Source organism: Scyliorhinus canicula, chromosome 7 (genome assembly GCF_902713615.1).
Source record: "Scyliorhinus canicula chromosome 7, sScyCan1.1, whole genome shotgun sequence".
In the NCBI taxonomy this organism is placed as follows: Eukaryota; Metazoa; Chordata; class Chondrichthyes; order Carcharhiniformes; family Scyliorhinidae; genus Scyliorhinus; species Scyliorhinus canicula.
Genome location: NC_052152.1, coordinates 93,506,651 through 93,533,218, shown reverse-complemented (window position 1 = coordinate 93,533,218; position 26,568 = coordinate 93,506,651). Strand labels below are relative to the sequence as shown.

The following is a 26,568-nucleotide window of genomic DNA, read 5'->3' as shown; positions in this document are numbered from 1 at the left end:
GCCAGTTTTCTAAGTCTCTCCTACGTGGGCTGGAGGTGTACACTGCAGTCTCTTCTGTCCTACACGGGCTGGAGGTGGATGTTGCAGTATCATCTGCCCTACATGGGCTAGGGTTGGATGTTGCAGTATCATCTGCCCTACATGGGCTGGAGGCAATGTTGCAGTACCATCTCTTTTACAAGGGCTGAGGTTGCATGCTGCAGTACCATCTCTCCTACATGGACTGGAGGTGCATCTGGCAGTATTATTTCTTCTACTCCTCTACGGGCACTCACTTATCCCTAAAATCATTTATTTAATCACACTTTAATGTAAACTGAAATGCATGGAACAACCAGTTGTGGCACAACCATTTGTCATTACAAATTATCTATGTTGGCAACAATATTTTGAAAAGAAAAGGTGGGCTCAACTTCTCCAGCATACTCTATTTGGCAGTCATAGATTCCCTACAGTGTATGAGGTGGTCATTTGGCCCATCGAGTCTGCACCGACCCTCTGAAAGTCCACCCTACCTAGGCCCAATCCTACACCCTATCCCCGTAACCCCTTAACCACACCTAACCTAATCTTTGGACACCAAGGGGAAATTTAGCATAGCCAGTCCACCTAACCCGCGCATCTTTGGACTGTGGGAGTACCCAAAGGAAACCCATGCAGACACGGGGAGAACTCCACTCAGTCACTCAAAGTCAGAATCGAAGTTGGGTACCTGCCGCTGTAAGAGAGCAGTGTTAACCACCATGCTGCCGTGCCGCCCCAAATCAGTGGTGCAATTTTAGTTTTTCCATAATAAATATGATAGATTGTGTTCCTTTTCCTTTTTGTGTTGTTAAATTTAAAAACACGCTGTGAATGTAACTCTGAAGTTTGGCTTTGTCCTTACCTCCCAATTTTCCCATCAGACAGTGTTTGGAGTAGAGAACTCTCTTCCGTGACATCCTTTTCACAGCTCTGAAAAGAAAAATGCCCAAGGTACTTCAGAGAGGTGCAATCAGGCAAAAAGGAACAATGAGGCACGGACAAAGAAATGCATTTTAAGGAGATCCTTAAAGAAAGAGATGGTGGAGGAGGAATTTAGGGAAGAAACGCCAGAGTGTGGAGCCTAAATAGCTGAATTCATATCTGTAAATGATGGGGCATAGGGAAGGCAGAGGCAGGGAGAGGTGAAAGAAGAATGGAAAACAGCCAGAGACAGAGGAACAGAGTTTGGGCCATGCTGCAGGAGATTAGGGATCAACTTAAAATTTGATCACCGAGGATCTGGAAACCAACACAAGTCAACAAGAACAAAGGTTATAAGTAAACTCAACTTGGTAAAGGAAAGAAGATGGGCAGAATTTTGGTTAAGCTGTATTTTATGGAAGATGAGGAACAGGAGGCATGCCACAATAGGATTGTAATAGTTACCTGTAGCAATGTTTGTAATGCTAGAAAGTTGGAACTACGCAATGTTTGTAATGGAGAGATTCAGTAAGTGGAAAATCCTTAATGGTAGCAATCTAGATAGGATAGCGAACTGCCACTTTCCCTTTAAAAGCCTAATTCCTCTCTATCAGAAGCATGACTACTTCCCCATCTGTAACATTGTTCATCTCAGCCTCTATCTCGACTCCTGCTGAAACACCTCATTCATATCTGGGTCACCTCCTGACTAAATTATTTCATGGTAATCCTCCATGAGCTCAACCAAACCCTGTTGTCAATATCTTATTCAGCATTAGGTCCAATTTACCCATAGTCTCTGTTGTTGGTGATCTATCTTGGCTCCTGATCATCCCATAACTATGTGAGCGCCATTAAATGCATCCGGTTGACATAATTTACGTGAGCAATTGGCATCAAACTTTATTAAAATGTTTGTCACTATTTATATCCATGTGGCAATAAAACAGTTGCCTGAAATTTCTTCAGGGACGTACCAACCAATCAGAGTGTAAAACACACTTGGAGGGGGGGGGGGGGGGGGGGGGGGGGGGGGCGAGGGGGATGTAATTGGCTAAACAAAAGTCATGAAAATTGTTTCTCTACATTTCTGTCAATATTTTCCTTCTCCATTACATTTTCAAACCTCCAGCCTTCTTTTCATTACTGACTGTTGCACTATTAAAACTACATTGAAGATTCAATGGCAACATTTTCTTAACTTGCAGTAAAATCTCAATTTTTAAAGTTTTGTGCTTTAGATTAACTTGGATTTAGCAGAGACATGTTATGTTACATCCAAAACAATTTGAAATAAAAAACTGATGGAACCACAAAATGATGTTATTTGGATTGTATCTTATAAACAATTACTGGTTTCCTCCCAAAATAAATAAAATATGAATATCCATCATCAAAATATCAGAAATATCTAAAAGAGGATGGTATCAAGTTGCTTTGTAGGAAGAATAAATCTTGAATTCTGTTTACGAAAGATTGAAAAACTACCCACCATTCCCCGCTAGCCCATTTGCGACGTCACTAAAAAGCTGTTTGTTCCTCTTTAAAATATTTGAGAGTCACCTGTTCTTGCTTTTCATCTTTTTGCTGTTGAATTATTTTCATATATTTCTCTAGTGGATCTGTAGTTGAAGCTGGCAATTCTACACCTTCCAAAATCTGCTCCTTTGGTCGTTGTCCATTTGGCTCTGTCTTTAGCTTTTCCTGCTTTAGGTTGTGTAAAGTTCAAAACATTATTGAGATTATACTGGCCCAGAATGAAAAATACATTTAAAATGGCAAACCTATTTGAAGAAAGATCCTCATTCTGATGTTAGGCACATTTTGATATTTCTAATCATTAAAAATTATGAACGATGAATTGCATAGAATAAAAGTCATGAGCATTTTGACATTTTTGGCAATAGTGACGTTTACAGAATTGTATTTATGACTGATTTTAAATTATTTAGTAGCATCAGACATTAGGGTGATAACCACAACTTGACCAAAGCAGTTGGGTTTGGCCTTCACTTGGCAGTTCCCCACACAAGTTTTAAAGAGGTCTCACTGTGCATCAGGTAGCGAGAAAAGATATACAAGCCATTCTATGATATCTCCTAGTGACTGATTATGGAATAACATTGAATCATGAACTGATACATAAACAGTCCATTTGGCCTATCATTCTGTGCTGGTGTTTAAGAGTTGCATTATCTGATCATTATTGTTTTCATATTGATAGCAAACCATAGGCTAACATTAGTATTAAAATTGCTGGGACATTTCTGGCTAACTAGGTCTGCATATTTTCCCCATATGGAGAAGGGCAAGCATAAATCACTGGCAGGGTCAATTTCTAGCTCTTCTGCTGCTCCTGGACAACTTACACAGGAGACATGATGGGGTTGGAAGGGCTCTTTGGCCACAAGGAGTAGGTAGACAATTGAAGGGAGATAACGGGCCTTAAATGACACAATTACATGGCTGGAATTTTCTCGTCCACTCACCCACCAAGGTGTGGGACTAGGCCTGCCTGGCTACAGCTGTAGCCCACCATGGGGAGGGGTTTCTCTCCACAATGGTTCGCAGCTGCTGAGGCCATTTTGGAAGAGGACACCCCAAGATGGAGGTGCCCTATCTCTCTTTTAACCAAACTGTAGGCTGAAGCTCTTTCTAAGCTGCAGATCCTCCTTGTCATAATATACACCAGTATATCATGGTGCAGACACACACTGATGTACAAACACAGAAATTCTCCGTCACCCGGGAATTGGCAGGGGTGGGACTTTCGGCGGCCCCGGGCAATTTCGCCCCTGATTCGCAAAACCACAGATTTCCGATGGCTCCCTGCTCACGAGCATGAATGGCAGGAGCTGAAGGCCAAGCTTTCCACGGCCCCAGTGTTGGCCTTTTTCGACCCGACCAGAGACCAAAATCTCTACTGAGGTCAGTCAGTCGGGGATTGGTGCCGTGCTCCTGCAACGAGACAAGGCCTCGTCATGGGCCCCTGTTGCGTATGCGTCGTGGGCGATGACTCCCACAGAGCAGCGCTATGCGCAAATTGAGAAAGAGTGTCTCGGTCTTCTCACTGGAGTCGTAAAGTTCCGCGACTACGTCTATGGACTTCCGCAGTTCACGGTTGAAACCGACTACCGCCCCCTTGTAAATATTATCAAAAAGGACTTGAATGACAAGACGCCTCGCCTCTAGCGTATCCTACTCAAGCTGCGCAGGTACGATTTTTAACTGATCTATACCCCAGGCAAGGACCTTGCCGTTGCCGATGCCCTCTCAAGGTCGATCACAACTCTGTGTGATCATGACGGCTACATTTGCCAAATAGATGCTCACGTTCAGTTTGTAGCCTCCCATTTGCCAGCTACGGATGCACAACTGAGACAGCAGATGATCCATTTCTGCAGCGGGTGATGCGCCTAATGTCAGACGGGTGGCTCAAGGGCCAATGCCGGCAAATTTACAACGTCCGCGATGACCTGGCGGTTGTCGATGGGGTGCTCCTGAAATTGGATTGCATCGGCGTCCCACAAAGCATGCGCCAGCTAGTGTTGGAGCAACTCCATGAAGGCCATTTAGGAATCGAGAAGTGCCGCCGCAGGGCCAGAGAAGCCGTCTACTGGCCGGGCATCAATGATGACATCGCCAATGTGGTGCTCAACTGCTCTACCTGCCAGCGTTTTCAGACCACCCAACCACGGGAGACCCTGATGCCCCATGAGCTCGTCACATCGCCTTGGACCAAGTGGGCATCGACTTGTTCCATGCATTGGGCAGGGACTACGTCATCATCATCGACTACTTCTCCAGTTACCCGGAGGTCATCAGGCTGCACGATCTCACATCCTCGGCTGTGATCAGGGCTTGTAAGGAGACATTTGCCCGACATGGCATTCCGCTGACGGTCATGTCGGACAATGGCCCCTGTTTCGCGAGCCAGGAATGGGCCGGCTTCGCCCGACACTACAACTTCGAGCACGTTACGTCCAGTCCCCTATACCCCCAATCCAATGGGAAGGTGGAAAAGGGGGTCCACATCGTTAAGCGGCTCCTCAGCAAGGCCGCCAACGCTGGCTCATATTTCCATCTTGCTCTGCTGGCCTATAGCTCCGCCTCGCTCTCCACCGGCCTGTCGCCTGCTCAGCTGCTAATGAACCGCATCCTCCGAACGACGGTGCCATCAATTCTCGCTCCCAACCTCGATTATGTCACCGTGCTCCACCGCATGCACATGTCTCAACTGCAGCAGAAAACTTCCTACGACTCACAGGCTGCTGGCCTTCCCGACATCCATCCATGCGACAAGGTTTGCATCCACCTCCCGGATGGTGGCTGATCTGCGCCTGCTGTCGTTCTAAGGCAAGTGGCCCCCCGCTCCTTCCTGGTCCGTTTACCGGATGGATCCATTCGGCGCAACAACCGGCGTGCTCTTCGCCTGGTTCCAGGGTCGTCACGGGATCCTCCGACCAGCTCTTCTACTGATCACACCGTGGACTGTGTGGTGCTTCCGGTCACTCTGCCTGCCCCTGACAGTGCTGCAGCCCTCCCGGCTCCCGATGCGCCAGCCATTAACCCACCCTTGTGGCGGTCAACCAGAGTTTGTCGCCCACCTCAGAGACTGAACTTATGAACTCTGTACACATGTGGACTCTCTGAAATTTTTTTTTTTCCTATATCCTTTATTGTTGCATTCGTTATCCAGTGATTTGTAAATAGATTCGTTGGTTGTTCCAGTTCATGGTAGTCATCTGCACCAGGCACCTTCCTCTGTAAATAGTCTTGTTCCCTGGATATAGCTTTGTACATATGTCTTCGCACCTCACACGTAGCTAGGTACATTCTCCACACACCCACACTATTTATTATCACATGCCTATATCAACATTTTTTTAATAAAAGGGGGATGTCATAATATACACCAGTATATCATGGTGCAGACACACACTGGTGGACACACACAGGGACCAATCAACATGTATAAACACCGCAGAATCACCAGTTAGAATACACACACTATAAAGGCAGAGGGCACCACGGTTCCTGCTCATTCTGGGTGCTGCCTCTGAGTGTAACAAGAACTCATCCAGCCCAGCCCAGCACAGACTTACAACACGTACTGAGAGAATCAACTGGTACGGACAAGACTTAGGTCTCTAGTTTAAGTTAGCATCATTTAGACCCACAGTCATCGTGTGTTAGTTAGTTAGTTAGAAGTAGTTAATAAAATTGAGTTGAACCTTCATCAGTGTTGGAAGTGTCTGTTCATCGCTCAAGTCTACACTAGCCAACACTTCACTCCTGTTGGGCTTCCAACATGGAGAACCCTCCCACCATCCTTAATTGGACAATGAGCCTGCCCCGAGCCTGCCTTGTGGTAATTAATTAGTCGATTTAGCAACCATCACTGCCGTTGACCGTTTCTCTACAGTCCATGGTCGTGACCACCATTTGAATCAATCAGGATCTTGATCCAAAATCCTACCCCTAGTCTAATTCGACTCTTCTCCTTGTGATCCACACCTTTTCATGGAATGTGGGTATCACTGACAAGGGGCGGGATTCTCCAACCCTCCCCGCCGGGTCGGAGAATCGCCCAGGACCGGCGTCAATCCCGCCCCCGTCGTGTCCCGAATTCTCCACCACCCGGGATTCGGCGGGGGCGGGAATCGCGCCAGTCGGCGGGCCCCCTGTGGCGATTCTCCGGCCCGCGATGGGCCGAAGTCCCACCGCTGACAAGCCTCTCCCGCCGGCGTGGATTAAACCACCTACCTTACCGGCGGGATTGGCGGTGCGGGCGGGCGCCGGGGTCCTGGGGGGGTGCCCCCACGGTGGCCTGACCCGCGATCGGGGCCCACCGATCGGCGGGGGGGGCCTGTGCCGTGGGGGCACTCTTTCTCTTCCGCCTTCGCCATGGTCTTCACCATGGCGGAGGTGGAAGAGACCTCCTCCCCTGTGCATGTGCCGGTATGACGTCAGCAGCCGCTGACGCTCCGCCGCATGCGCAGACTTATGCCAGCCGGCGAAGTCCTTTTGGCCCCAGCTGGCGTGGTGCCAAAGGCCGTTCACGCCAGCCGGCGGAGTGGGAACCACTCCGGCGCGGGTTTAGCCCCTCAATGTGAGGGCTTGGCTCCTAAAGGTGCGGAGACGTCCGCACCTTTGGGGCGGCCCGACGCCGAAGTGGTTCACGCTACTCCAACACACCGGGACCCCCCGCCCCGCCGGGTAGGGGAGAATCCCGGCCAAGGTCAGTATTTGCTCCCATCCCTAATTGCCCTTGAACTGAGTGGCTTGTTCAGCCATTTCAGAGGGCAGTTAACAGGCAACCACATTGTTGTGGATCTGGAGTCACATGTAGGCCAGACCAGTTGAGGATGGCAGGTTTCCTTTCTTAAAGGACGATTAGGGTGTGTTGCTCAGAGGTCATTTGAAAAGTGAACTGCCGTGTTCTATGTACATTACTCAATGAATTTTTGCAGTTATCCCTCAATGACTTTATTTATCAGTTGGGGTGATAGCAGGTTTCTGATTCTTAGCTAGAGGTCAGAAAGTTTTCTCTGACTCTGCTCCAGGAATGTATTCTAGTGGTAGTAATAATGGTAACCTCCAGAAAAGACATAATCAATATATATAAGTGCAGTAATGGATGAAAGATTAAATGAAGAATGTAAAATGCCTTACCATACTGGAAAACATTCCCGTCTTTTCCTGTTCTCGGCATTCCAGGTCTCTCTGTTCTCTTTCCCTTTCCTCCTGCCTTTCCAGGCACCGTTTCTCCTCATCTCTTTGTCTCTGATCTTCACAAGTCTTTTCTTCTCCTCCTTTGCATTTTTCATCTTCTCTGTTTTTTTCTTCTTCTTCTGGACCTTTGAATTTAGCTGCACGACATGCAATCCATATTAGCAATAACTCAAATGGACTAATTTGATTCTCTCAACTTATTTTGATTGTGGCCTCAATTTTCAAACTAATGAATCAAGGAGTAACTATATGTACATGTTAGGCGTTGGTTCCAAGGATATACACCTCATTTTGTGTTTTGGATCAGAACCCTGATGCCAGAGTCAAATGGGGGTACCTACCAGTGTTATGTTAGGAGCAATGAACAGACATGAATTTTGCCCAATTTGGTCAATTGGTGGGCAGAAGGCACTCTTGCCAGCCGATTAAGGATGACAAGCAGGCTCTGGAAGCGAGAGTGTCTATAGGGTGCTCTCAGCATGAAAGAAGTTGCAGCCTGCTGTTTGCAGGCAAAGGAGGGAGACACAGACCCTGACCCTTAGCAGTGTCACCTAGGCACCCTTGCACTGCCACTGGGCAAGTAGGCCTTAAGTAGGTTTACGGTTTCTTGACAACAAAGGTAAATGTTGGCTCCAATTAGTTTGGTCTTTCTGTCTGAATAAACTGATTTGATTATTCAATCATTTTCATCAATAAGATTCCAATGAATCATTTAACACAGCAAGGCCAAAAAGTCAAGATCAAATCTTCCCTGGCAGCATTATGAACGATACCCATTTTACCCCTACCAAGAGATTTCAATACTAATCTGCATGAAAGAGTCATAGTGAAATGTTAGCAGTATTTTGTTCTGAAATGTAGTTGCAATCTCCAGTGGCATACAGCACCCACAGATTTCACCCAACTAGACCCATATGGCCAGGCCTGTTGTCTACTGAAATCGCTCTATATTGTGTATCAATCTTTCCCTGAGGTTTTGAGCAAATAAGTTAATTAGGTGCATCCATATGACAGCAATGTGTTCCGCCTAATAAGAGGTGGTGCCTAAGTAGTTGCCACCAGGTTCAAACCTGTATACAGTATCTGTAGTATCCAGGAACAAATGCACAAAATTATGTACCTGAAAAAAATCTGGCAGGCAAGTCATCCAGAAGGACCATTTGCCAGTTAAATGGGGTAATTACGTATGCCACAAAGTGTTATATTATACACTGTATCATCATAGAATTTACAGTACAGAAGGAGGCCATTCGGCACATCATGTCTACACTGGCCCTTGGAAAGAGCACCCCATTAAAGCCCACACTTCCAACGTATCCCTGTACCCCAGTAACCCCACCTAACCCTTTTGGACACTAAGGGCAATTTAGCATGGCCAATCCACCTAACCTGTACATCTTTGGACTGTGAGAGGAAACCGGAGAACCCAGAGGTAATCTACGCAGACACGGGGAGAACGTGCAGACTCTGCACAGACAGTGACCGATGCTGGGAATTGAATCTGGGACCCTGTAGCTGTGAAGCAACTGTGCTAACCACTGTGCCACCGTGTTGCCTGTGAATTTGTTATATTTGCTACTCACCATGCCAAACTTTCACATTACCTGCTCGCTCTTTCATTGAATTTCACAAATATGCTTCAATGGGCACAAATTACAAATCAAAAATCTTGACATGCTTAAAACTTCACGTGCTTAACTCAACCTAGCTGCTCACTGACATCCAGGGTCGTCAGCAGGCTGGACACATGCCTGTAACTGTTCAGTGTTGCTTCAATTTATAACATTTCAATAATACTTCTCTGAAGCTCAACAGTTCATAAAATACAAGAGGAAAGCAACGAGCTGTAAAAATGTTGATGTTTCACAAACCCTCAACGCCCTTGGAGAAGTCGCTCTAAGCACCCTTGCACATGGAGACAATGGGATTTTACCATCCAGTTTTATGTCTTGTTCCTCATTACTCTCATTGCCACACAGTCATCGATGTAACTGCATAAATGTAAGTACACAGCAAGGCCAGTTCTTCAAGGTTGTGAACTGAAAGCAGCTTTCTTTTTTAAAAAATATTTTTATTCAGGACATTTTCATTTTATATACAAAACACAACACTCAATCCAACATTATACAATTCTTGTTAACAGCACCCCAACCACTATACCAACCCAGACGCCCCATTTTACAACTATAAAATAATACAAACACGCCCCTCCCTGCTGTGACGATTACCAACGCTTGAAAAAGATGAACAACCTCCACCTCGAGTAGAACCCTCCTCCAAACCTCTAATGCCAAACTTCATATTCTCCAAATGCAAAAATTCTAACAGGTCACTCACACATCCCGCTGCCCGCCACCCTAACAAAATCCTCCTCCAGGCTATCAGGGAGGCAAAGGCCAACACATTAGCCCCTCCTGCACTCCCGACACCCAATATATCGCCATCCATGGGTTCAGGACCACCTATACCCCTAAAATCTCCAATATTGTCCCTGAAAAGGACTCCCAGAATCTCACCAACTTCAGACAGGACCAGAACATGTGTGTGTCATTCGCTGGCACCCTTATAAACACCGCTCACATCTGTCCTCCACCTCTTTGTCATATGTGCTCTGTGCATCACTTTAAATTATGGTCAATCTCACATGAGGAGGTTGAGTTTATCCTACACAAGGCCTCACGCTAAACACTGTCCCCCTCAAATGCGCCACTAACATTCTACCACGTTTTCTTCATCTCCTCCCATGAGGCTCTCTCCCTCTCCATTAACTGCCCAGAAATTTCAGAAAACCTGTCCTCCCCAACACATCCGCAGACACTGGGCAGGATTCTCCATCCTGCCACACCCGTTTTCCGGTGCGGCACCCCCCCCCCCCCCCCCCCCCCCCCCACACCCCCCCACCCGGCATAGGAATCCATGACTCATCAGCCGGCCAATGGGTTTTCCCATTGTGGGCACCCCTACATCTTTGGAAAGTCCATGGGCGTGAGAGTGCTGCCGGCGAAACGGAGGATCATGCTGTCAGAGAATCCAGCCCACTATCTTTTGTAGTAACGAAGGGGACAGTAACCATGGAAACGCCTTCCTCACAAAATTCCTTATCGTAAGTATCCCGAACCCATGGAAACTGACACTTTTCAGCCAGTTCCCCCAATTCTGCAAATCTACCTTCCACAAATAAGTCCTTAAACCTCTCTTTCTCTTCCCATTCCCAAGCCCTGTACGTCGAATATAACCCCAGTGGAATAAATCGATGATTTCCACAAATCGGCACCCACAGCGACATGCCCTCCAGCTTATAATGTTGCTTAAACTGATTCCAACTCTTAAGGAGGCAACCACCACTGAACTCTTAGAATATTTGGCCAGCAAGAACAAAAGCGAAGCCATCACCATCAGACTTGACCCTGTACATGAAGCTTCCGCCCTCAAGCCGACCCTCCCTCCATGACACACTTCCGAACTTTCTCAACATTAGCCATCCAACAATGGTTCATCAAATTCAGCAACGCCAAACTGCCCCGATCGCCTGTCCCTCTGCAAAACGCTCTCTAAATTAGAGGCACCTGACCTGCCCATACAAAGGACAAAATTATCCTATTTACTGTCCCAAAAAGATATAGGCAGGAAAATCAGGATATTCTAGAAAATAAATAAAAACTTAGGAAGGATAATAATTTTCATGGTTTGAACCCGCCCTGCCAGCGATAGCGGAAGAACATGCCACCTCTTCAAATCCTCCTTCACCCCCTCTACCAAGTTGGCCATATTCAGCTTGTGCAACAGAGCCCTGCTATGCACCACCCGTATCCCCAGATATTGAAAATGCGACCTGTCCAATCAAAACGGCAACTTTTCCAGGCCCGGGGCAGCACGGTGGTGAAGTGGTTAGCATTGATGCCTCACGGCGCAGAAGTCCAAGGATCATTCCTGGCTCTGGGTCACTGTCCGTGTGGAGTTTGTACATTCTCCCCGTGTTTGCGTGGGTTTCGCCCCCAAAACCCAAAGATATGCATGGTAGATGGATTGGGCACACTAAATTGCCCCTAATTAGAAAAAAAAATGAATTGGGTACTCTAACTTTATGTTAAAGAAAACTTTTCCAGGCCCATACCTGGTCCCCGGGAACTCAAACACCTCACTTTTTCCTATGTTTAGTTTGTACCCCAAAAAAGAACCAAATTTAGTCAGCATCTTCATAATCCCGCTCATATTGGAAATCGGGTCTGTCACATGGCATCCGCAAAATAGGACACTTGATGTTCCATGCCTCCCTCTCTGTTCCCCTCCACTCCATCGATGCCCTAAGCACAATCGCCAACGGCTCAATCGCCAGCGCAGAGTAACGGGTGGAGTGAACATCCCTGCCTTGTACTCCTTTCCAAGCGGAAATACCCCAAACTTGTTGGGCGCGATTCTCCCCAAAGGCGGCGGGTCGTGAAGGCTGCCACGAAAACGGCCGTGTTTCACGGCAGCCTCTGAGCCCCCGCCCGGGACCCGATTCTGCTCCCCGGTTTAACGAATTTCGTTAAGCCCGCGCGCCAAAGTTAGCGACGGCTGACGCATTGATGACGTCAGCCGCGCATGCGCGGATTGGACGACTCCAACCCGTGCTAACGTTAGACCCGCGCATGCGCGGTCGGTAATGCCCCTCAGCCGCCCCACGGACTGATCCAGCGGGGTGGCGGAGTAACAACGAGTGCGCGGGGCAAGTACCCACTGCCCGCGATCGGTGCCCACCGATCGCGGGCCCATGCCACCCTTAGCACGGCCGTGGTGCGGCCGTGCCAATCGGTGGCATGGTTGTGCAGAACGGCACTTTGGCGGCGTTTTCACGAACTTGTATAGCAGGTGTATTCAAATTCGTGAAAACGGCCGTAAAGGCCTTGGAAATCAGCCCATCGGCCAGGGGAGAATCGCTGCTCGCTGTAAAAAAACGGCGAGCAGCAATTCGTGTCGGGGGGGTGGGCGTGGGGGGAGAATAGCGGGAGGGCGTCGGACCAGCGTCGCCGTAAAAATTTGCGCCGGCCGCTATTCTCCCCCCCCCGCAGTGAGTGCGGAGAATCGCGCCCGTTGTGTTAGTGCGAACACTAGCTTTGGGGCCCTGTACAACAACCTAATCCAGTCAATGAACCCCGACTCAAACCCAAACCTGCCCAATACCACCTTGTGTTGCCCTATATTTTCTTTTCACGTACTAAATGATCTGTTTGAGCTGCTCGCAAAAAAATACTTTTCACCGTACCTCGGCACACGTGACAACAAACAAATCCAATCCAATATCACGAAAAGATACTCCCACTCAAACTGGTGAACCACCTTCTCTGTGTCCAGGGAAATGATTACCTCCGTTTCCTGGCCCATTGGGAGCATTATCACCACATTTAATAAACTCTTTATATTGGTTGACAATTATCGCTCCTTCACAAACACAGTCTGGTCCTCAGTTATCACTCCCAGCAAACAATCCGGCAAGCGTGCTGCCAACACCTTAGACAGCAACTTCTCATCTGCATTTAGTAATGATATCAGTCGATGAGAACCACACCCAGGATTTTATCCTTTTCAAAATGAACAAAATTGAAGCTTGCACCAATGTGGGTGGAAGCTCCCATTGGGCTAACAAATTATTGCACATTTCCATTTGATGAGTTGCCAACTCGGACATGGAACTTTTCATAATATTCCACTGGGAATCCATCCGGGCCAAGAGCCTTCCCAGACTACAGTGAACCAATGGACCTCATTACCTCTAGCCCCTGCACTTTCCTCTTCTCCATTACTGGAAAATCCAAACCATCCAAGAACTCTTTCATGTCCGAGTTCCCCCCCACCCCTCGTAAGGGGGTCAGCCTGTACAGCCCCCGGTAAAAGGCCTTAAACACACCATTCACCTTACCTGGATCAGAGATCATCCTATTCCCAGGGTCCTTTATTTGCCCCATCTCTCCTCTCTCGAAGCCACCTGACCCCTCAGCTGGTGTGCCAACAACCTACTGGCCATCTCCCCATGTTAACAAAACGCACACACCCCCCGTACCCGACGCAACTGGCCGGCCGCCTTTCTGTCAACAGTTCAAACTCCATCTGGAGTTTCTTCCACTCCAACAACTCTTCCTCTGGGATGGCTGAATACTGCCGGCCCACCTCCAAAATGGCCTCCATCAACCTCTGTTTCCATTCACTCCACCTTTTCCCTATATGCCTTAATCAAGGTTAGCTCCCCGCTAATAACGCCTTCAAAACCTCCCAAAATGCGGAGGGAGAGACCTCCTTGTTCTGAATTCGACATGTGCCTATAGTCGCCCCAATCCTCTCATATGCCCCCAGCAACTCCACATCTAACCTCCACAGTGGTCACCGGGTGCCCCCCTTCTCCACGCACAGATCCACAAAGTGCGGCGCATGATTCAATATGACAATCGCAGAGTATTCCGATCCTACCACCATTGGTCGCAGTGCCTTATCCATAATTTAAAAATTGATAAGGGAATACATGCGAAAAGCAAGAAAATTCCTTAGCCTTCGGACACCCAAATCTCCACAGATCCACAAACCCCATCCGCTCCATGAACCCCAGCACCTCCTCGCCACCCCCGACAACCTCAGGGATTTGGGGCACAACTGGTCCAGCCTAGGGTCAAACATACAATTAAAATTCCTTCTCATAGTCATCCAATTCATATTCAAATCTGGCACCCTCACTAACACCTTCTTAATAAATTCCACATCACCCCAGTTTGAAGCGTACACATTCACTAACACCACAGGAACTCCTCCAACCTTCCACTCTCCATCACATATCTGCCCCAGAATCCCCCACTATGTTAGTTGCCAAAAAAGCCACTCTCTTATTAATAAGCACCACGGTCCTCCCTTGCCTTCGTATCCAATCCCGAATGGAACACTTGTCACACCCACCCTTTCCTCAACCTCATTTGGTTATTAACCCTCAGGTGAGTCCTCTGCAAAATAATGACAAAGAACAAAGAAAAATTACAGCACAGGACAGGCCCTTCGGCCCGCCAAGCCTACGCCGATCCACATCCTCTATCTAAAACTGTCACCTATTTTCTAAGGATCTGTATCCCTCTGCTCCCTGCCCATTCATGTATCTGTCTAGATACATCTTAAATGATGCTATCGTGCCCGCCTCTACCACCTCCGCCGGCAATGCGTTCCAGGCACCCACCACCCTCTGCGTAAACAACTTTCACGCATATCTCCCTTAAACGTTTCCCCTCTCACCTTGAACTCGTGACCCCTAGTAATTGAGTCCCCCACTCTGGGAAAAAGCTTCTTGCTATCCACCCTGTCTATACTTCTCATGATCTTGTAGACCTCAATGAGGTCCCCCCTCAACCTCCGTCTTTCTAATGAAAATAATCCTAATCAACTCAACCTCTCTTCATAGCTAGCGCCCTCCATCCCAGGCAACATCCTGGTGAACCTTCTCTGCACCTTCTCCAAAGCATCCACATCCTTTTGGTAATGCGGCGACCAGAACTGTACGCAGTATTCCAAATGTGGCCGAACCAAAGTCTTATACAACTGTAACATGACCTGCCGATTCTTGTACTCAATACCCCTTCCGATGAAGGAAAGCATGCCGTATGCCTTCTTGACCACTCTATCCACCTGCGTTGCCACCTTCAGGGTACAATGGACCTGAACACCCAGATCTCTCTGTACATCAATTTTCCCCAGGGCTTTTTCATTTACCATATAGGTAGCTCTTGAATTGGGTCTTCCAAAATGCATCACCTCGCATTTGCCCGGATTGACTCCATCTGCTATTTCTCCGCCCAACTCTCCAATCTATCTATATTCTGCTGTATTCTCTGACAGTCCCCGTCACTATCTGCTACTCCACCAATCTTAGTGTCATCTGCAAACTTGCTAATCAGACCACTTATATCATCCTCCAGATCATTTATTTAGATCACAAACAACAGTGGTCCCAGCACGGATCCCTGTGGAACACCACTGGTCACAGTTCTCCATTTTGAGTAACTCCCTTCCACTACTATTCTCTGTTTCCTGTTGCCCAGCCAGTTCTTTATCCATCTAGCTAGTACACCCTGGACCCCATGAGACTTCACTTTCTCCATCAGCTTACCATGGGGAACCTTATCAAATGCCTTACTGAAGTCCATGTATATGGCATCTACAGCCCTTCCCTCATCAATCAACTTTGTCACTTCCTCAAAGAATTCTGTTAAGTTGGTAAGACATGACCTTCCCCGCATAAAACCATGTTGCCTATCACTGATAAGCCCATTTTCTTCCAAATGGGAATAGATCCTATCCCTCAGTATCTTCTCCAGCAGCTTCCCTACCACTGACATCAGGCTCACCGGTCAAGAATTACCTTGATTATCCCTGCTACCCTTCTTAAACAAGGGGACAACATTAGCAATTTTCCAGTCCTCCAGTACCTCACCCGTGTTCAAGGATGTTGCAAAGATATCTGTTAAGGCCCCAGCTATTTCCTCTCTCACTTCCCTCAGTAACCTGGGATAGATCCCATCCGGACCTGGGGACTTGTCCAACTTAATGCCTTTTAGAATACCCAACACATCCTCCCTCCTTATGCCGACTTGACCTAGAGTAATCAAACATCTATCCCTAACCTCGACATCCATCATGTCCCTCTCCTCGGTGAATACCGATGCAAAATACTCATTAAGAATCTCACCCATTTTCTCTGACTCCACGCATAACTTTCCTCCTTTGTCCTTGAGTGGGCCAACCCTTTCTCTAGTTACCCTCTTGCTCCTTATATATGAATAAAAGGCTTTGGGATTTTCCTTAACCCGGTTTGCTAAAGATATTTAATGACCCCTTTTAGCCCTCGATTCGTTTCAGATCGGTCCTACATTCCCGATATTCTTCCAAAGCTTTGTCTGTCTTCAGTCGCCCAGACCTTATGGATGCTTCCTTTTTCCTCTTAGCTAGTCTCACAATTTCACCTGTCATCCATGGTTCCCTAATCTTGCCATTTCTATCCCTCATTTTCACAGGGACATATCTGTCCTGCACTCTAATCAAGCTCTCTTTAAAAGCCTCCCACATATCAAATGTGGATTTACTTTCAAACAGCTGCTCCCAATCCACATTCCCCAGCTCCTGCCGAATTTTGGTATAGTTTGCCTTCCCACAATTTAGCACTCTTCCTTTAGGACCACTCTCGTCTTTGTCCATGAGTATTCTAAAACTTACAGAATTGTGATCACTATTCCCAAAGTAATCCCCGACTGAAACTCCAACCACCTGGCCGGGCTTATTCCCCAACACGAGGTCCAGTATGGCCCCTTCCAGAGTTGGACTATTTACATACTGGTCTAGAAAACCCTCCTGGATGCTCCTTACAAATTCTGCTCCATCCAGACCTCTGACACTAAGGGCGCAATTCTCCGCACCCGCGGAAATCGCAAAGTTGGCCGTGAAAACGGCCGAGTTTTGCGACGGCCCGACACGACCCATTTCCCGAGGTATTCACGTCCGGGAAATGGGCTAGGAACGGGGCCGCATCAATCACGTGCGTGATGACGCCGGAACGCGGGGACGCTACGAGCACGCCCACATGACGCCGCCCGACGCCGTAAAAAGGCGCGGGCGAGCACCGAAACTGTAGGCCAAGATGTCGGAGCTGAGGAGAGCAGCCCCGCGATTTGTGGAGGCTGATGTGGAGATGCTGCTCGATGGAATCGAGCAGAGGAGGGGCATCATCTGCCCGCGTAGAGGGCATCGCCACCCTGCCAGCGCGGTGCGCCAGGCCTGGCGTGAGGTTGCTGCTGCCGTGAGTGCTGTGGGGCAGACCCCTCGTTCAGCTGACCAGTGTCGGAAGAAGATGCACAACATCACCAGGGCTGCCAGGCTAAGTGCCAAGAGGGTGCCCCCGGGTCACAACCATCCCTCCCCCCCTTTACTTAATCACCCACCTCCCCCCGTGGCACGGGGGGTGGAGGGGGATTGTGGCAGAGTGAGTTGAGGGTGGTTCACAAAGCTGTCACAGACCCAGCGCTCTGGCCCCCGTGGGGAGATGCAATCGTCTTATTACAACTTGACCCCCAAACTGTACCAGTATCTGAACGGACTGCTGATACCTGCCGTATTGTAATAATCTACCTATGCCCCCTCCCCCAACAGGACAAGACCGCTCACAACACCCGTGAGCGGAACAAGACGGGACGGGGTTCGCCCATCCTGCGGCCCGTCACCACTTTTGAGCAGAGGGCCCTGGACCTTGTTGGTGGATCTGCTACTCGGGAGATCGCGCAATGCGAGGTTGGCGAAGCTGCAACAAGTGAGACAACCCTGCATGACAAACACCCCCCCTCCCCCATCCTCTGTCCCTTCACACACCCTGCCCACTGGGATACCTCCCCCATCCGCTGTCCCATCACACACCCTGCCCACTGGAATACCTCCCCCATCCTCTGTCCCTTCACACACCCTGCCCACTGGAACACCTCCCCCATCCTCTGTCCCTTCACACTCTGCCCACTGGGACCGTCCAGCGCCCGGCTGAGCGTATCTAAATAACCCGTTTCATTCTCTTCCCTAGGACGTGAGGCCGAACGACCAGGGCCGTCTGGCTCCAGACGGACACAGGCATCTGCCCCCACCTCACCCGGGGCCGCACGACAGAGGTTGCCTGATCAGCGGGGAGTCCCATCCTCCCCAACAGAATCTGTGGAGCAGGACGCCCAGAGGGCGGCGACACCGCTAGATAAAGAAATGGCCTGCGAACGCCCTGCGGCCTCTCAGCGGGCCGATGACATAGAGGAGGCGTCCACCCAAGATGACCTCGAGATTGCGGCACAGCTTTCTCCCACACCATCCACCATCCCAGAGACACTCACCCCAGCTGGCCTATTTAGTGATGAGGCTCCTGGGTCACAGTCTGGGTCGCACATCACAGCTGAGCAGGTACAGCAGATGGAGGTCGGAGCAGCCGAGGGCCCGGACTGGCGGAGGCCAGGCCAGGCCCAGCATACAGCTGGCTCCCAGACGTTTTCAGAGTTCCTGGACTTTCTTAACCCACCCGCACAGCCGATGCATCAAGAAACCCAGGGACACAATGACGGGATGAGGGCCGTCTTCCAGACTCTGTTAGAGGAGTCGAACCACGTCCACGAGCAGGGAGTAGTGCTGCTCATGGCAGAAACCAAGGCCTACACCGCACGGGTGGCATCCGCGGTTGGAGGCAATGGGTGAAACGGTTTCGGCCATGGGTCAGGTTATGCAAGACATTAGGCTTCACATGCAGGCGTCATCCTCGGCCCTGGACAGGGTTGCCCTCTCACAGGGAGCAATGCGCCAGAGCCAAAACGACATTGCCGGCGCGCTGCGGGCCTTGGCCGAGTCTCAGCAGGTCATGGCCCAGTCGCAGAAGTCAGTCGCGGAGAGCATCAACCGCCTGACACACGTTCTGGATGGCGTCGTGCACTCACAGGTTGAGGTCGCACAGTCCCTGGCGGGAATGTCTAACTCCCTGGACTCCGTCTCTGCAAACCTTCGGATCCTGGTGGATACCGTTGCAGGCCTCCAGGACTGGCAGCGCCAGGTGTCGGTGGCGCGACGGGGCACCTCCCCGCTCGCACCTCTGTCCCAAAGTGAGGCCCGGAGGCCAACGGGCTCCCTGAGGGAGGAGGTGGTTTCGGGGCCCGTCCCATTAACTCCATCACGGGACGTCCTGGAATTCTCGGCCTCCCCCCGTCCCATCCCTGGTGCATCGGGTGGGCAGCAGGCAGAGCAGGGTGGCACAACGTCACCCGAGACGCCCGCAGAGCAGCCTGGCCCATCAAGGCCGGGTCGCCCCAGGAAACGCTTGCCGAAGGAGAAACTAGTCGAAGGGGGCGATTCGCAGCAGTCCTCCTCCACTCCTGCTGTATCATCTGGGGAATCACTTAGACGTAATGGTAGGGCCCGTAAGGCAACAAAGTGAGACACTGAGTAAGTTAGCACGGGTGAAGGGCACAGTTTAGTTGTAGGGGCTAGGGCACCTGTAAATGTTTGTTCACATTAAACGCACTGTTCCACCTTACTTGTAATACCGTGTGATTGTTCCACAGCCACAGGATTCGTGATGGTGACCGAGTGTCGCTGGGGTTGACGAGTGGTGAAACTTTGGTGCCAGGTGTGCAGTCCCTTCCCCCCACCCCCTCCCACAGCTAGCCCACGCGGGCACGTGATAGAGTGTCCGTGACGATCTCAGCGGCCACCAAGGTGGATGGTTCAGCTATTGCCATGGGTCAGACTCTCTCTAACGATTCTGAGCTCACAGCTCTTCGCAGAGCGGGCTTCATCATTCCACATGGCACTGATCACACCCACTGACACAGCCATCGATGTTGTACCATACCGTCTGGACCCAGTGGCAAGGGTGATGTCTAAGTGGAGCAGTGTACACTGAGAGGGGGGGGGGGGGGCTGTGGTGGTGGCAGTTGTATGTTGACCCTCTGCACGACTAGCGATGCAGGTGGTGGTTTGATGTTCAGCGGGGACGTCACATGCGACGCGTGAACCGTGCTGCCACCAAGGCGTCGCGTGCCCGCCGTCCTCGCCGGGTCCGTCGTGCCGCCTCCTGGACATCACCAGCACCTGGGTCGTGTCTGCGTGCTGCGCCCACCACTCCACCAACCTCCTCCTCCTGTGCTGGCACCACTGCCACTGGCTTCTCCCTCCGCCTCCTGCAGCAGGTCATCTCCCCTCTGCATCGCGATGTTGTGCAGCGCACAGCAGACCACAACAATGCGAGCGACCCTGTCGGGCTGGTACTGCAGGGCCCCTCCGGAGCGGTCCTGGCACCTGAATCTCATCTTCAGGAGGCCAAGGCAGCGCTCCACCACACCCCTGGTTGCTGCATGGGCCTCGTTGTATCATGTTTCCGCATTGGTCTGAGGCCTCCGTATAGGCGTCATCAGCCAAGACCTCAGCGGATAACCCCTGTCGCCTAGCAACCAGCCCCTCAGCCGGGGGGGACGCCCCTCAAACATCGCAGGGATGTACGACTGCGCCAGTATGCAGGAGTCATGCACACTCCCTGGGAACCTTGCACAGATGTTCATGATCCTCATGTGGGGGTCGCATACCACCTGGATATTCATGGAGTATGTCCCCCTTCTGTTTGTGAACACCTCCCTGTCCCCTGCAGGCGGGCGCATGGGGACGTGAACACAATCGATTGCCCCCTGCACCATCGGTATCCCGGCCACGCTGGCAAATCCACGAGCTCGTAAGTCTTGACTTGCTCGGTCCTCGGGAAAGGTGATGTAGCGGTCCGCGATGGCATAGAGGGCGTCGGTCACATCCCGGATACACCTGTGGACCGATGACTGGGAGATCCCGGAGACGTCCCCGCTCGGAGACTGGAAGGAGCCGGTCGCATAGAAGTTAAGAGCGACCGTCACCTTGATGGCAACCGGGATCGCGTGTCCTCCCCCCGCTCCACGTGGGGAGAGGTGCGCCACGAGGTGACAGATATGTATCACCGTCCGCCTACGCAGCCGGAGTCTCCTCCTGCAGGTGATGTCCGTCATTGTTAGGAAAGAGATCTGGGCACGGTACACTCTCGGCCTTGGACGTCGCCTCTGGTGCCGTGGCTGCACCCTCACTCTCTCCTCCTCCCCCTCCTCCTCCCCCCCCCCCCCCATGCTGCTCAACGACTGGCAACTCCTCGGACCTTCCCTCTGCTGCTGCAGCTGGCCCTGCATCCACTGCGGGTTGTGGCAGTGGATGCTGCTGCATCTCCAAATGCAGTGCAGCGGCCCCAATCACTGCACAGAACATAGCCGTTCTGTTCGCAGACATTGTGCTAACCTACAGAAGGGTGGTGGGGGGCAGAGAAACGGGACATGTTAGACGGAGGTTAGTCGACACCTCGGCAGCCGCCTGCCACGGGATACCTGTGTGTCCCGGTGGCCTAGTCACGCTGCTGACACGTGGGCAGCCTAACCCCTGGTCACTTTCTGCATCCAACGGGCAGTTAACTACGTCCTCTTCACCGGTGCGTCAGTGGCCTGTGTCCGTAAGCCACAGGGCAACCAGCGGCCGTGTACTCGTGACCGGCACGCCATGGCATGGTGGCAGATATTTTGTAACCGGGGTTGGACGGGTCACTCGCTCACTCTCTCCCTACCGCCCCCCACTCCCACCCCCTCCGTCTCCGCCACTCCCCCCTCCGTCTCCCACACTTCCCCCTCCGTCTCTCTTCCGCCTCCGTCTCTCTCCCCCCCCCCTCCCGCTCTGGACCCCCTCCCGGGATGCCTTCCCCGTTGTGGCCAGACTCCAGCTGTGCGTTGAGCGGTGCGCTCACCTCCTCGAAGCTCTCGTCAGCCAGCACGACTGGTTGACGAACTTGAAAAGCAGGTGTGTTGGCCGGCGTGAAAACAGTGCGTGATGACGTCGGGACTTCGGCCCATGTGGGCCAGAGAATAGCGGGGGGGCCAATAAGTAGCGATTCTGGTCGTGTCGGGGGCGCGTTCGAGGCCTTTGCCGGGAATGCCGATGTGTAGTTTGTGCGGGGTTCGGAGAATAGCGGGAGGGCGTCGGACCAGCATCGCCGTGAAAATTTGCGCGGCCCGCTATTCTCCGAACCAGCGTGAGTGCGGAGAATCGCGCCCTAAGTGTATCCCAGTCAATGTTGGGAAAATGAAAATCTCCTATCACCACCACCCTGTTGCTCCTACATCTTTCCATAATCTGTTTACATATTTGTACCTCTATCTCACCCTCTATCTGACGTCTGCTTTCAAATTTTTCAAATGGGTGAACACCCAAGGTCTTTTAATCGGCTCATTCAGTCCCCTAACATCCCATGAGACCGGTCTGGTTGAGGGGCTCAAAACCATCCCTCCACCCTGATCAGCCATACCCTAATCCTAATGGATTCCCCCAGGCCCCTACGTTGCTCAACCCCCGAGCCTACCCAAGATGGCCGCCGCAACCTCCCTCCATCCAATGACCCCAGAAACCTTCATCATCAGCAGCCTATCACTCCCTTCCCAAAAAAAGAAAACTCCACCGCTCCAGGCTCCCTATCCAAACCCACATGAAAAACAAAAAAATAACCTCTCTCGCCCACCCCAAATAGCCAGCCATGGCTTTCCCCACTACTTCACTTCCGTTAACCAGCATTTATGCTAGCAGGGTGACCCTCACCTGAGGCTACACACAAACTTTATTTACAAAAAAACCCACATATTCCCCCCCACCACCTACCCAACCCTTCTTTAATCTTGTCCCCTTTATCCCCCGTCACACTCCGCACTCCCACCATACCCAACAAATGTTTTAATACACCCAGTGCCTATAGCCCAGATATTAAAAAGCTGTAAAACAAACCAAGTAAACAGAAAACAGTAACGAGAAACAAAACAAATCCTCACACCCCTGAGCACAATGCCGTAGCTCAAACATGCAAGTGAGCCCACCCAGAATCCTCACATGTCCCCCAGTCCATAGAAACATAACATAGAAGATAGGAGCAGGAGGAGGCTATTCGGCCCTTCGAGCCTGCTCTGCCATTCATCACGATCATGGCTGATCGTCCAACTCAATAACCTAATCCTGCTTTCTCCCCATAACCCTTGATCCCTTTCGCCTCAAGTGCCATATCTAGCCACCTCTTGAATGTATTCAATGTCTTAGCCTTAACTACTTTCTGTGGGTCATCACTCTTTGGGTGAAGAAATGTCTCCTTATCTCAGTCCTAAATGGCCTACCCTGAATCCTCAGACTGTGACCCCCTGGTTCTGGACACACCTGCCATTGGGAACATCCTCCCTGCATCCATCCTATCTAGTCCTGTTATAATTTCATAAGTCTCTATGAGATCCCCCCTCATTCATGGAATCATAGAATTTACAGTGCTGAAGGAGGCCATTCGGCCCATCGAGTCTGCACTGGCCCCTGTAAAGAGCACACTACCCAAGCCCACACCTCAACTCTATCCCCATAACCTAGTAACCCCACCCAACCTTTTTGGACACTAAGGGCAATTTAGCATGGTCCATACACCTAACCCGCATAGTTTTGGACTGTGGGAGGAAACCGGAACACCCGGAGGAAACCCACGCAGACATGGGACAACGTGCAGACTTCGCACAGACAGTGACCCAAGCTGGGAATCGAACCTGGGACCCTGGAGTTATGAAGCAACTGTGCTAACCACTGTGCTACCGTGCTTCCCCTGAATTCGTCTGAACTCCAGAAAAAACAATCCTAACTGGTCAATCTCTCCTCATACGTCAGTTTCGCCATTCCCGGAATCAGCCTTGTAAACCTTTGTTGCACACCCACGAGAGCAAGAACATCCTTCCTCAGAAAAGGAGACCAAAGCTGCACACAATATTGGTGTGGCCTGACTAAGGCCCTGTATAATTGCAGCAATACATTCCTGCTCCTGTACTCGAAACCTCTCGCAAGAAAGCCAACATACCATTTGCCTTCTTTACTGCCTGCTATGCCTGCATGCTTACCCTCAGTGACTGGTGCACAAGGACACCCAGGTCCTGCTGCACACTCCCGTCTCCCAATTTACAACCATTCAGGTAGTAATCTGCCTTCTTGTTTTTGCTTCCAAAGTGAATAACCTCACACTTATCCAAATTATACTGCATCTGCCATTGATTTGCCCACTCACCCAACCTATCCAGATCATGCTGAAGGATCTCAATATTCTCGTCACCGTTCACCCTCCCACCCAACTTGTGATCATCTGCAAACTTTACATGTTGTTCCCTCATCCAAAACCTTAATATATATTATGAATAGCTGGGGTCCTAGCACCGCTTGCTGTGGCACCCCATTAGCCTGCCAATTTGAAAAGGACCTATTAATTCTTACTCTTTGTTTCCTTTCTGCCAACCAGTTTTCAATCCATCTCAATGCACTTTCCCAATCCCATGTGCTTTAATCTTCCACGATAATCTCTCATGCAGGACTTTGTTAAATGCTTTCGGAAAGTCCAAATATGCTACATTGACTGTCTCACCCCTTGTTAACTTTAATAGTTACATCTTCAAAGAATTCCAATAGATTTGTCAAGCATGATTTCCCCGTCATAAATCCATGCTGACTCTGTCTGATCCTAGCACTGGTTTCTAAATGCTCCGCTATAAAGATAATGGATTCGAGAATTTTCCCCACTACCGATGTTAGGCTGACTGGTCTATAATTCTCTATTTTCTCTCTACCTGCCTTTTTGAATATTGGAGTGACATTAGCTACTCTCTTATCTGCAGTGACTGCTCCATAGTCTATAGAATCCTGGAAGATGACCACCAATGCATCCACTGTTTCTAGAGCCATTTCCTTAAGTACTCTGGGATACAGATTATCAGGCCCCAGGGATTTATCAGCCTTCAATCCCACCATTTCCCCAGCACCATTTCTTTGCTAATATTGATCTCCCTCAATTCTTCCCTCTCATTAAATCTTGTATTCTGATTCAACATTTCTGATACCTGACTTGTGTCCTCTTTTGTGAAGACAGAACCAAAGTGTGTATTCAATTTCTCAGCCATTTCTTTGTCCCTTATTATACATTCCCCCGTTCCTGTCTGTAGGGGAACTAGATTTCTGTTCGCTACTTTCTCTTCACTTACAGAGAGACCCAAGCCGTCAGGAACTCGGCCAGTCGGGGGCGGAGCATCAGGTTGCCGGAGGCCGTCAATACGGCGTGTGGTGTATTCCTAGAGTACACCGCTTTGGAGGGGGCGGAGCATGCCAAAAGTGGCGCCGCCTCCGATTTCAGCACGAACGTAAATTCTCCAGCCAATTGCCGAACGCGATTTCGCCATCGGCAACTAGAGAATCCCGCCCATAGTGTCAGTCTTTATGTTCCATTCAAGCTTACTTGCATACTGTATTTTTCCCCTTCTTGGTCCTTTTTTGCTGAATTCTAAACTGCTCCCAATCCTCAAACCTATTATTTTTCTTGGCCAATCTGTATGCTTCTTCCCTTGGATCGGATACTATCTCTAATTTCCTTTGTAAGCCATGGATTGGCCCTCGTACCTATTTTGCTTTTGTGCCAGACAGGAATGAACAGTTGTTGCAGTTCCTCCATGCATTCCTTGAATGTTTGCCATTGCCTATCCACTGTCATCCCTTTAAGTAACTCTCCCCAATCTACCAAGGCCAACTCACGCCTCATATCTTCATAGTTTGCTTTATTAAGATTGAGCATCCTAATCTCCGAATCAACTACTTCATTCTCCACTTTGACAAAAAATTCTACATGTTATGGTTGCTCATCCCCAAAGAGTCTCGCACAGCTAGATTGGCAATGATTCTCTTCTCATTACACAATACCCAGCCTAAGATGGCCTGCTCTCTAGTTGGTCCTTCCACATTTGTCAAGAAAACCATCCCGTATACACTCCAGGAATTCCTCCTCTACGTTACTATGGCTAATTTGATTTGCCCAATCTATGTGCAGATTAAAATCACCCATGATCACAAATATTCCCTTATCACATGCATCTTTAATTTCCTGATTTTCTAATGCCATTCCCAACATCACCACTGCAGTTTGGGGGGTCTATTTATGTTGCCGACTAGTGATTTTTGCCCCTCGGTATTTCTCAACTCTACCCATATAGGCTCCACATTGTCAGAGCTAATATCCTTTCTCACTATTGTGCTAATTTCCTATTTAAAAAAAAAAAATTTTATTCAAGTTTTTTAATAACAATAACAATAACAAATTTTCTCCCCTCAATTTAAAACAGAACAAGAAAAGAACTTTGAGTCCCTCAGCGCCATAGCCAGGGGCTCAATTGCCAACGCGAAGAGCAGGGGAGACAAGGGGCACCCCTGCCTCGTCCCTCTGACCTCCTCCCATTCGTCAGCACACTCGCCACCGGGGAGCTGTAC

At 49.9% G+C, this 26,568-nt stretch overlaps 1 protein-coding gene across 5 annotated transcripts in view; it reads right to left on the bottom strand.

Annotated features, from left to right (window-relative positions):
* ofd1 (OFD1 centriole and centriolar satellite protein) overlaps window positions 1-26,568 on the bottom strand; it is a 180,605-nt gene that overhangs the window by 11,802 nt on the left and 142,235 nt on the right. For 4 of the 5 annotated variants that reach the window (XM_038802471.1, XM_038802467.1, XM_038802468.1 and 1 more), the window contains exons 20-22: window positions 7,621-7,817; window positions 2,509-2,652; window positions 887-954 (exon numbers count right to left, since the gene is read on the bottom strand). In XM_038802471.1, coding sequence (XP_038658399.1) covers window positions 887-954; window positions 2,509-2,652; window positions 7,621-7,817 — 409 coding nt within the window. The remainder of the gene's footprint in view (window positions 1-886; window positions 955-2,508; window positions 2,653-7,620; window positions 7,818-26,568) is intronic. The other variant, XM_038802470.1, reaches the window with a different exon arrangement.